Source organism: Brienomyrus brachyistius, chromosome 7 (genome assembly GCF_023856365.1).
Source record: "Brienomyrus brachyistius isolate T26 chromosome 7, BBRACH_0.4, whole genome shotgun sequence".
NCBI lineage: Eukaryota > Metazoa > Chordata > Actinopteri > Osteoglossiformes > Mormyridae > Brienomyrus > Brienomyrus brachyistius.
Window position 1 is genome coordinate 18,060,230 of NC_064539.1, and position 12,200 is coordinate 18,072,429.

Consider the following 12,200-nt stretch of genomic DNA (forward strand, 5'->3'; position numbering starts at 1 on the left):
AGTTGCTGAGATATGACCTCGCTTCCTGTTTGGTCGTTTTGCCGTAAAATTCACTGGATGATGAAGATGAAGATGCTACTTACCAAATTTGGTGGTGCTCTCAAGGAATGGTGCTCTCAAGGAATATGGTCAGTTTTTATTTACATCTACACTTACACTAATTTTGATTTAGCAAACTCTTATCCAAAGTGACGTACAAGTGAGGCAACTCGCACATTATATTAAATGGGTGGTGAAGGACATGCTGTCCGTTCAAACTCTACACATCCAGTAACAGTAATATTTTAGTCCGTGTTCAGTTTTATGCTGTTTATCTGAGATCTTATTTTTGTGTTCTTGTTAATGTTCAGAGAGCAACAAAACAGCATTTCGTTGTACTGAATGTATAATGACAATAAGTTTCATTCATTCATTTATTCATAAATGAATAGTGTGCGCCCACACCAACTGTCGCAAAATATCGAAATAATGTTCCAGTCCTGGAAATGAAACATACACGGACCAACACACCGAATCTTCAGTAGAAAATTGTACGGTAGCAGGACTGAATACCACCCTTGACCATACGGCGTTTTCAAGTCCCTGTATTAAATGTGTAGCGTAGGAGAAGGATAAATATATATTTCAAGCAAATTAATACTTAGTGTGAATGGTAACCAGACTTTAAACCCCCCCTTTAAATCGCGTCCCTTATAATACGAGAACGACACCCCCACATGGAAAGTTAGTAATACATACATGTCATTTCTTTTACCATATCATTTGATCTAAAATCGATGTATCTAATTGTGCTAGATCGAAATTTAAACTTTTTTTGTTATTATCTGGAGTCTTATTTTTGTGTTGAAGTACCTTAACGTGTAGTGAGAATATTAAATACGTACAGCTTTCATTTGTACCCTGTTGTACTTAATGGACTTACCACATCACTGACATGGATAATGTAATTTGGCCTCCCGAGTTAAGGAGCATGTTGGTTTTAAAAAGCAGCAAACTTGAACACACGCGTGTACTGCACCACTAAAAATAACCGCGAGCGCCAGGGGACGCCGACAAGCCACCAGCTGCGCATTTCGCGGTCAATGACGTCAGCTGCGAAGCTGTCCACGCCACGCGGGGCGGAAGGGGCCCCTTCCAGGGATGGCGAATGGGATGGAAGATAAATACAGAGAGAAAACATGGCGGCGGCGGCGAAGGGCTCACTGTCGTGTGCGACATTGATCGAACAGTACAGCGCGGCATTGAAGCGATGAAGTTGTTTGGCGATGGCCGTGCGGTAGAGAAGTGATTCCCGTGGCTCCGTATAGCGCTGACCTGCTAACACTGCGAACGTAGCTCGAGCGCAGCCGTTATCGCCGCTCGAGGAGCCCCAGATTCAGCGAGGCTGTCTAGCTAGTTGCGCGGCAGTTAGCGCGCTAACTGCGGCCAGCAGCCCAGCCAGCTCGGTACGAGCCGGAGTGCAAGTAGCAGCCGAGAGCGAGTACGGACGGTTAATGCTTCGGTGTAACTATTTCACTTTTGACTGCGCCGGGAATATAGCCGTTTAGCCTGCTCCGCGGCGTACCGTCAAGAGGGGATCAGTCATGTATTTTTTAACCGGTTGGCCTCGGAGGCTACTTTGCCCCCTAAAAAGTGGGGAGGAACCGTTCCACATCCGACCGAGCTCGCAGAGGTTCTACTTCGCCGTGCTGTCGGAAACTCAGCTGAGCATCTGGTTCAGTCGGGTAAGTGGAGTGGGGATTCGAGGGGGACCGGGGGGAGAGACTCGGCTAGCGGATTAGCTTCCGACCAGCTGGTCGTCGGCATCTCGGTTAGCTGTGGCTCGACAGCCCAGCCCGAGCCGATCAGAGAAGGAAAGGTGGCGGAGAGTGAGGTTACAGTTCAGACCATGAAGCTAACATAGCGTAACCTGTTGTCATGTAAATGTCTGCTGCTTGTTTTGATTTTGTATCGTGTTCACTTTGCTGCGTATAACTTTTTCTTTGGCATACGAGTGTGCCCCAGTCTCGCTTTTACATCGTAAGCGGTTGATTAGGGCTGACTTGTTTTTTGTCCGAAAAACACTCTTGATTTATGTGACAGTGATTGATTAATGTATTAGATAACATCTATATCGCTATTGTTTAGCTGTCACGTATTCAGCGTAATCGTACCATACGTTAAGCTTCTGAATAAACTGAGAAAAGCTTTATTTGACCATCGTACTATACATAGCCACCCTTCTCATATCCCCTTAGCGAAAAGAAAAGGTTAGTATTACAGTACGGTCAGTCATTTTTTGACGGCTTTACACAGTGAGCGATACCACCTAATATAAGGACTGTCAGGGAACTCTAATTTTATAAAATAAGTGTTTGACTCGGCTATAGATCTGTTGTACATATGACTTGTAGGCTTCTTGTTGTAACAATATTGATGTTTGCCAATTTACCGGATGTTTACTGCATGGATATTTGTAAATATAAAGTTATTCATTTGATTTCATTTGTTATAGCAGCTTTATTTAGTGTGAAGCGTATTATTAATATTATGGGGATTATCTAGCGGGACTGTGGAGGGGAGCCCATATGCCTAAACAGTATTAACTGAAAAGGGTAGGGTCAAATTTTGCTAGATGTCCTAATTTACGAATTACCTGTCATAAAAAAAATTCTACACCGTATTGTCGTTTTCCTGTTAAATGATTTGAGGTCAAGGTATGACACCAAATACAATATTAGCAAAAAGATCATTACAAAGTAAAAAATAAACCGTACTTTGCAAAACATACAGGTTATCAAATGTCAGGTTATGTGTATTCAGCTATTGGACATACCATAATAATAATGCTAGTTGTTTAGCTATTTACATTAGCTAGCTATGCTGCTCCTGCAATTCTTTGTACTAATTTGATGGCTCGCAATGCAGTATCAGGACTAAAACTAGAATTTTGACCTCATGTTTTCACCATAGATTTTTTTCAGTTATGATTCCCAGGCTTTTATTGTCTTAGTTGACTATGCATCCCAGTGGTACAGTAATTCAATATAACAGTAAAGAATGCCCTGGTCCTGTGTTGCAGAATACTTATTTTCAAGGGCTGAATTTGTGATGAACGCCTGTATTGTTGAAATGTGGTAGTTCTTTGTGATGGGTGTTTATGCTTTAGTGGTTTTCTTTATGAAAAATATTTAGCAAAATTTTAAAAGAAAATTCAAGTGTTGGTATTTCGTATTCTTGCTGGCTGAAGTATGAAAGAGAGCCTGGCCTCCAAACTATCAAGAAAGTACTAATTTGTACCTCTAAGGCACTGCTTAGAACTGCCACTAACGACTATTTTACAGATTAGTCGATTAATCTGATTAATTTTCCTCTATAGAATCAAACTGACCCTATATTTTTGACAACATACTGTATGCCCAAAAGTGGAAAAGGCAATTGCTTTGTTATACTTCAAACTGGTTACTTGACGTATAGCAGCCCTGAAGTGATCAGTATCTATGAAATTCTTGGTTTAAATTTTTCACAGCACAGTATTGGCAAAACATTTGTAAACGTGACACTACCACCACCATGCTTAACTGCTGGAGTTGGAATCTGTTCAAAAACAGACTAGGGACCATTGAGGATCATGCAGGTGGCCTACTTGAGATGAGAGGATTTATGTTCTTGGTCAGCTGCGGTCTGGTCCTGGAGTCATGAACAATAAATGCATCTGATGTGAGGCCTAGAGAAGATCATGCTCTCCAATCATTTATGACACCCTGGATGATCTTGTGCTTTGCTCTTGGAATGATTCCGGCAGGGCAAGTATTCCTAGGAAGTTTACAAATTGATACTGTTCAGGATTGGACAATATCAGGTCTAATTATTGTTCAAATGTTTGATCCCTTTTGTTGAATTATATTAAAACATTGAACTAATTAAAACAAATCCTTACAATAATGATATTTTTTCTTTTTAATGGTTATCATATTTACTAATCAAAAACATCCCATGTGACATTGTCACTGATTCTCTCTAATGTGGCAATATGTGGGTTCCTGTGCTGATATGGTGCATTTTCTCTATCATTTTTGTGCAGTTTCACATCTATTTCCAGCTCTGCAACCTGTCAGATCATGTGCGCTTATGTATCATGAAAGCAGGAAGTTTTTTGGCTGTTAAACGCACAGGCACGTGAATGTGAGCCAGAGAAGGGTAGTAGCAGCTTTAGGGCATGTCTGAACAGTGTCCCGGGCAGGGGGAATGCTGCTGATGAGCTAGGTGCTTTCTAATACAAAGTCTGCTTGTGCAATCGCTCTGCTTGTAAGTTTCTGGTCTTTTGGCCCCAGTGCAAAGTTTTTTGTACGCGTGTGCCTGTTTACGCGTAATTGATTTCTCTGTAGGTCATTGTGTCAAAGATCTCCAATTTACAAAGTCTTCATCAATTAGTGTCTGAATTCTAGGATGGGAGAATAATAGGTTCCCCCCCAGCAGAGTATTTTTGAAGCATTCTTAACTGGTTTCATTGCTCCCCAACCCCCCGCAAGCACAACATAACTAAATTGTGTTCCCTTCCGTCTGACTTATCTACCATCCGCTTACTAGCTGTTATCCTTGGAAGTGCCGATGCTATCTGTAATCTGTATAAAGGTGAAGCATTGTGATTGTTAAAAAAAAATTCTTACAGCAGTCTCCAGGGGTTAGAAGGCAAATGTCTAAACTAAATCTTGTACGCTGAGTAAATTTTATGCTTGATTCCCTTTTTCTTCAGCCCATTCTGAATGCAGCCAAGAAAATTTCTGACACTATAGTAATTATATTTCCTTGGGCTGTAACTTGGGATGGTTTGATCTTTTTGGTACCCCGATCCAGTTTATTCAATATTAATATTTCCCGATTTTCAAATCTCAATCTGATCTTTTAATAAACGTGTAAATATACATACACATGCAATAGCTAGTGGTGCATTCTTCATCTGAGTAATTTCCACACAGGTGATATCTCGATAGCTCGTAGTTTCAGGCCACGTCCCTCAGGTTCATTGTGGTGTGTAACAGAAGCTTATGCCTGGAATCTGTGCAACTGACATAAATTAGGTGGATGTGGGAAGTTAAACAGATTGTGCTCTAGTAGCCGAAATTGATCAAGCCTAGATTGGCCCTGATTCTGATCTTTCATATTGGCTTGGGACATCATTGGTTTAACAATATGTGTATTTATTGTGTATCATTCATTACCATTCAGTACATCATTTTTGGTTTGGTGCACTCGATGAATGGATTGAATCCTAAATACTCGAATAGATATTCATCACTTAAAACAATGTTAATTGTGGCTGTGAGTTGGTTATGGCCCGTACCGGAGAGCTTAAAGACCCTCCCACGTCACTTAAATTGGTAGTTTGGAAACTTTTTGGCTTCCCAGTAAATTACACCAACAGTGGAGAAAGCGGTTAAGACCGAACTGACTGTCAGCTCTGTACCTGAACTCGGCTATACTACTAATTCATCATGCTAACTCATTTGAGACGGCAATATCCGAATATGTGTATGACCAGAGCAGGACAGAAACGACCTCTGCTACTTTTCCGGTGACATTTGAGATGCTTTTGTCTGAAAATTCAGACCAGGCTGAAAAATAAAGCATGGCTATAGGGCTGTTTATCACTACATATATGAGACCATACTCAGTAGTATTTACATAATATTTACATAAGATTTAGTTTTATGATTTTATATTTTTAATTTCTAAATTTTATTTTTACAATATATAAATGTGTCTTAAATTCTTAATTGTTTGTATTTAAAGTTTTAATAATTTTTAAACAAAAAGGAAATTGTTTTCTCTGCTATACCGAAATGGCACTGAACCATGAACCCAAAACTGAGTTCGTACGGGACCAGGAATTTTGTTTACCATTGCACTTTGAATATTTCCATTTGACATGTTAATGTTTTAAGGATTTCCACCACAAGCATGAACTTGGTTGATTTCTACATCTAAATCTCTAAAACAACTTAGATGCACTGGCCTGTCGGGCTTGGAGTTGGCTGCCATTGGGGTGTTGCATCAGTCTTTCAGCTGGAGGTTGTTTTTTTGCAGTATGAAACTAGAATAATTTGCGCAGTGTTGTGAATGGAAGGAGCTCCCATCAGTTGTGTGGCTGGAAAGTATATCTGAAGTTCAGTATTGTGCTGGATATGAATAATGGTGCAGAAAAATTGGCATGAAAATATTTCTAAACCATTTCTTATACTTGTATTCACTAAGAGGGTCTGTATTTGTCATCTGTCACTTGGAGCAGATGCAGTACCTTCCCAGGCTGTGATCATTCCCAGAATAATAGACGTGCATGTAGGCACTGTTTTCAGACCAAATTCAGGCGCCCTTTTGAGCCAAGATCATCAACAGCAGGGACAATTTGGCATTGCGTGTCTGTGGATTTTGGTGGCCTTGTTTCAAGGGGAGAATTCTTCAGCTTGGAGAATACTAAGCTATACTTCAATGACCTCCAAAAATGACATAAAAATATGTACCAAATATGGCTTTGTAAAATAGCCAAAGTCTGACACACAAGCTGGGCAGGGAAGGTCATGTCCCTTGACTTTAATGTGTCAAGGGAGGTACTGGGAGTGATTTGGACAGTCAATTAAAAGACAAAACATTTTCTTCATCCCAGGCTATTTATTTATTTGTTTGGTCACTTATGATGCAGTCATACACAAGTACGGCAACTACTTGTTTTTATCAGCCTTATTGTGAAACCAGAATTTCCTTACATCTATCTTGTAAATGTGTTAACATTTATAAGTGGTTAATGTTTTATTTGGTATGATTTTGCTTATTTTTGAGCAAAGATGTCTTGGGATACAGATCTGCCTGAGTGCCCATGCATTAGTCATTACTATTAAGCATTACTATGAATCCTTATTTTAAACATTGCAGCTTGTTCCTGGATGATTTCTCTTTATGCCTTGTACATTACAGAATTGTGGAAATGTTCAGATCCTTCATACCATATTTAAAATGCTATAGACAACTCTTTTTGACTATTGTTTTGCATTGTATACTACCACCCTCATAAAGTGTCATTCCCTGTACATGCTAAGACAAGGTATTTCTCCGTTTATCCTGTTCCTTGTACAGCTAGTGCTGTGCTCTGGTATACTACTGGTTATTGAAGCCTTATAACAGGTGTGCCTTGTCGCAGAAGTGACAGATCTTTTAATGTGTTTAACAATTATTGTCCACATTCCTGACAGGTGTGTGACTGACATTGGTATGTAAATTCTTAATGGCCCTGCAAACAAACAAATTATCTCTAATCTCATACCTTTCAGTAACCTTTTCACTTCTGATGTTATAACAACCAGGGGATCCGTCATTACTTTAATAATTTGCATAATTTGCATTTAAACAGGGCTGGTGCTTTTATGCATAGTTTAGTATTCCTGTAGGCTGCTGCCGTCATACTATTTGGAAGTAGGCCTGTCTCAGATTCATGCATAATTGCCTGATTTGAGATTATTTGATCTGACCGCAATTATTTTGCATAATCACTAAAATCATTTCTATTCATAGGTATGAATACCTGGATGAAACGCATGTCTTATTTCTATCATTGTTTCCATGTGGTTTTCTATCGTAGTGTTTGTCTGGCGCTTATTTAATGATGTCATTACATTGCACTTGGCAACAAGTACCATCTGCTTTATTTGTGCCTTGCATGTCTGCCTATGCTCAGTCTTACATTTCATGGCATGTTTTCTGGTGTTGCCTGATTTGTACCACTTCGGTTCATGACTTCTTTCTTTTCACAGCATCATGCCACTGTTTATGCTTAAGCAAAGTCGGTAGATTATGCCAATAGGACAAACAACTAGAGAAATGTGTGTTGTTTATCAGCAACTTAAATTTTTGAATTGCTGGCTAATCAATAAACTTCCTGAAAAGTCATTAAAATCTCCTTCCACGATCTTTTTAATTTCATAATCAGCATGTGCACTTGTCATATTGGTCCCAGTGTATTGCAAGCTGGGATATATTAAAGATTTTTTTTGTTTAATAAAGATAGTGTAGAAGTTAGGCAAACTTTGAACAGCTGAATTGTAAGTATGTTTGTTTTCTGTTTTGCACTGTGAAAAGTACCTCACCTGTCTTTGGAGCAAACAGGGGGAAATTCGTTCATATAGCTGTGAACTTCAACAGAACGATATTGTTATTCTTTTTCCTTTTTATTCAATTGATACTTTATTGATCCCTCTGTGGGGAAATTGTCTTTACGCCTCCCTCAGCTTGCTCCATGTAGAGTAAGCTGTCCGCGATTTATTGGGTACATAATTGCCAATTCAACCTCAAAATTGACTTATAGCTTTTGGGATGCTGTGATTTATGCTTTAGGGAAAATTGATGAATATACAGTTTGTTCAGTGTTAACTGTACTGCACAGCAAGTTTTTTTTTTTTTTTTTCTTCTTTTCTGCGTGCAAAAGTGTTTAAATATCTGTTGCATGTATTTGTTTCGCACTGTTGAACTAGTCAAAACTGTTTCCATATTATATTTGCATCACTAATGGATCCTCAGTGGCACAAAGGCTGTGTAAAACACCCAGCAGTAATCTAAATGACTGATGAAAACCTTATTCTTCTCATTGAAGGTGATTCTGATTTACTGAGGTGTATCTTCCATCAATGGAACATATCTCTGGGGTGCCATTTCCTACTCAGTCTGCCAAACACACTGAAGAGGATGCTGCATCGTTGCAAGACTGCAAGACAGTCGCTATAGGATATGAGTCAACTATTGTGTGTGTGTGTGTGTGTGTGTGTGTGTGTGTGTGTGTGTGTGTGTGTTTTTTTTTTTTTTTTTTTGATTGTGTGAGGAAACTAGACATTCTGTAAGAACACTGAAATAACATGCAGGCTAAGCTGGGGCAAAATGGGGACAGTAGCGCAGAGATGGCTGCATTCGGAGTGGTGCTATAACCGGGAGGCATGGACTGATGACGAGTAGCGTCGTACCATATCCAGCGATGAATCTCGGTTCTGCATTAGCCCCAATGAATGTTGTGTGCGTATATGGTGGCACTGAGGGGAGAGAATCAATCCTGCCAGTGCCATGGAGATACATATCAGTGTAATATGATGGTGTGGGGAGTCATAGGGTATGACTTCAGGTCATTTCTGGTAGCCATTCAGGGGACCCTGACAGTACAGCGTCAGTGACATCCTGCATCCGTATGTCTTATCCCTCCTGAGACAGCACCCTGGTACAGTCTTTCAACTAGACAGCGCCTGTGCACACATGCCACGTGTGTCTACGGACTGCCTACGTCATGTTGAGGTCCTCCTGTGGCCAGCCAGGCCCCCCGATCTTTCCCCAATTGAACATGTGTGGGATCAGTTTGGCGCTGGGTCTGAGTTGACATCCAATCTGCAGGATCTTGAGGGCCAGTTACAACATCTGGGGCTGACTTGCTGCAGGAACAGGATACAATGGTTGTACAATTCCTTCCACACCGTATCGCCACATGCATCCAGGCCCGGGGAGTGCCACACCTTACTGGCATGGGACCAGCAATGTGCCCATACTAGCAACTCTGTCTGTTTGATCTGATATTATAATCATTGTGATAGTCACCTGACCTTTCACCATGTGCAGATTCATTTAATTTCCTGGCTACATTTCAATGTCCGTGGTCCACTGGTGCTTTGATAAGTTGTACAGTTTCCTGTCAAGTCCATCTGCTTTCAGTTTTAGCAGATAATTGTTTGCTTTGCAGTTTCCCTGACAGGCAGTGACATGGCACTTTTTAATTTCACCACTCAGTCCATCTGCTGGGGTGTGTTCTGGTGAGAAAGTGACATCAGTGCATACCCTCTATAGCCCTGTAAGGTAACAAAACATAAAAGACAAACGTACTCTGCATGCTCATTCGGGGGCTTTCTTTTCAGGTGGTTAAAAAGGTACTTTGTGCTGCCATTCAGCGTGTAATTCTGGGGTGAGTTTCTTAACACTGCATCGTTCGTAAGTTCGCTGCAAATTTAACAAATAACTTTTTGTGCCGTGTCAGTTTTGGAAAATTAAAGCAAGTTCGATATTACCAATGTGAAATTTTTTTAGGTACCTACTATTGCATGTCATTGATGGGGAATATGGTGCATGTTGTGCATTGCATGTTGGGACGAGGAAGAAATTCAAGGCACTTTTAGTACTGTTTGCTATTACCGGTTTGTTGGTGAAGCTGATTTGGCTGACAAAACAACTTTAGATTTGTGTATGAGCCATGGAACTGTAACCGATAGAATGTACACTGTAGTGTGATACTGTCTCTCTGTAACGGTAGATTGTGAGACATTTTCACAGGCTAATATCAAATCACACACTTACCCTACTTTATCTGCATTCAATGGTAGCACAGCCAGAACTAAAGGCACAACTACTGGAGGACGAGGGATTTCGTCAGCTTATTTACCACTTAGAAGAGGTCTCAAAGTACATAACTCATTTTTAAATCTGGCCCTGCATACGTTTTTTTTCCCCCATGGCAAAAAAACATTGTAACGTCATTCTCTTAAACTGCACCGGCAAGCTCGGCAAGTTTCAGAAAATTACTAAAAATGATCGTGTAGCCTTAATGTGTGCTGCTTATTGGACCTGAGGTCAAGGTCTGTGTGTTTTGTTAGTGCAGGTAATGCATGAAATCTGTAAATACACATGCATATTTCAGACTGACTAGTGAATTTTGGGAAATGTGTAAAGCTTCAGTGCAAGATTATTGTAACATTTACTGGAGATTGCTGTGTTAAAATTTTGTTTTCTGTAAATGTCTGTAATAGAAAGGAATCTGCAGGTCTCAAGTTTTATAATGTGAAATACGTTTGCTTTTGGCTTCAAAGAAATTTACAAGCACTTTTAAAGTTGCTGCCCCTAGTAATATGTACCTAGGTATTTGACTTTTAGAAAAATGCATGTTTAAGGGGAGGACAGTTTATGTACATTTCTTGAACAATGTTTTCAAAAAATACTGTAAGTGTTAATCACTTTTTAGAGGTCAGTATTTCAGTGTGGAAACTTCTTGCTCTTTACTGCCATAAGGAGTTTGCATCAGCTAGGTCTTTTTGGGGTCATTTTTTAGAGGGAAGTAGTTCTTTGCTAGCACATGTCCTTGCTGCTGAGGTCTGCAAACCAGCTTCAACATCATCATAACTCGTTAAGGTGTCTGTATACTTGATATAAACCAGCTATTTAAACTCATGTTTATTACCTTATTTGCTTTAAACTATTTGATGGAATTTATGTGAGAGTTTACACACACACGCACGCACGCACGCGCGCGCACAGGTTTGTCTGTTGCCGGGGCCAGTTTGCAAAGTATGGGCCATACCCCTTTCCCCATTAGCACATTACATGTGCACAGTATTACACTTTATGGCATATTTTACAATGGTGCCTGATTTGTACCAGTTTGTTTCATGACCCAACCTGATCCCATTGAAATTTCTTTTCATGACATCAGGTTAATTTACGGACTGCTTATTAGTCATCTCCACCACCCCCGAATGGGATATTCAGCCAAATATTCCGATTTTTGGATCCTTTGTGTTCTGTCTGTTTAATAAAAGTTCTGCATAGCACCCGCACTAGTGTTTGTATGTTTATGGGTCTCTCTAGGTACCTCAGCCACATTGCAGTGACCGTATGTCCCTGACAGCTGCCACTGTTTATGCTTCAGCAAAGTCAAGACTGCTAAAACAAAAGTTTTTCCTTGCCACTGTCGCCTATGACTTACTCACTGGGGGCTTTGGGTGGGTATGCTGTAAAGCGCTTTGAGACAATGTAATGGTGTGTGAACGCGCTATACAGAAATAAATTTGTTGATATTTAAACAAAAATTGAGCAGAGGAGAAAAGTGGAAAAAGAGGTCACAAAAAGACATTTGTCTTCTGTCATATGGAAATATTTTGTATTTCATAGGGAGGATATTGAGCAAAGGGGGCGGCATGGTGGTGCAGTGGATAGCACTGTTGCCTCACACCTCTGGGACCCGAGTTCGAGTCTCCGCCTGGGCCACATGTGCGGAGTTTGCATGTTCTCCACATGTCGTCGTGGGGTTTCCTCTGGGTACTCCGGTTTCCCCCCACAGTCCAAAAACATGCTGAGGCTAATTGAAGTTACTAAATTGCCCTTAGGAGTGCATGGTGTGTGAGTGTGCCCTGCAATAGGCTGGCCCCCCA

General features: G+C 40.4%; 1 protein-coding gene across 2 annotated transcripts in view; it reads left to right on the forward strand.

The window, feature by feature from the left end:
- Positions 1 to 1,106: 1,106 nt before the first annotated feature.
- Positions 1,107 to 12,200, forward strand: part of ric1 (RIC1 homolog, RAB6A GEF complex partner 1) — a 59,666-nt gene continuing 48,572 nt past the window's right edge. For both annotated transcript variants that reach the window (XM_049021116.1, XM_049021117.1), the window contains exon 1: positions 1,107 to 1,724. In XM_049021116.1, coding sequence (XP_048877073.1) covers positions 1,584 to 1,724 — 141 coding nt within the window. In that variant the 5' untranslated portion in view covers positions 1,107 to 1,583. The remainder of the gene's footprint in view (positions 1,725 to 12,200) is intronic.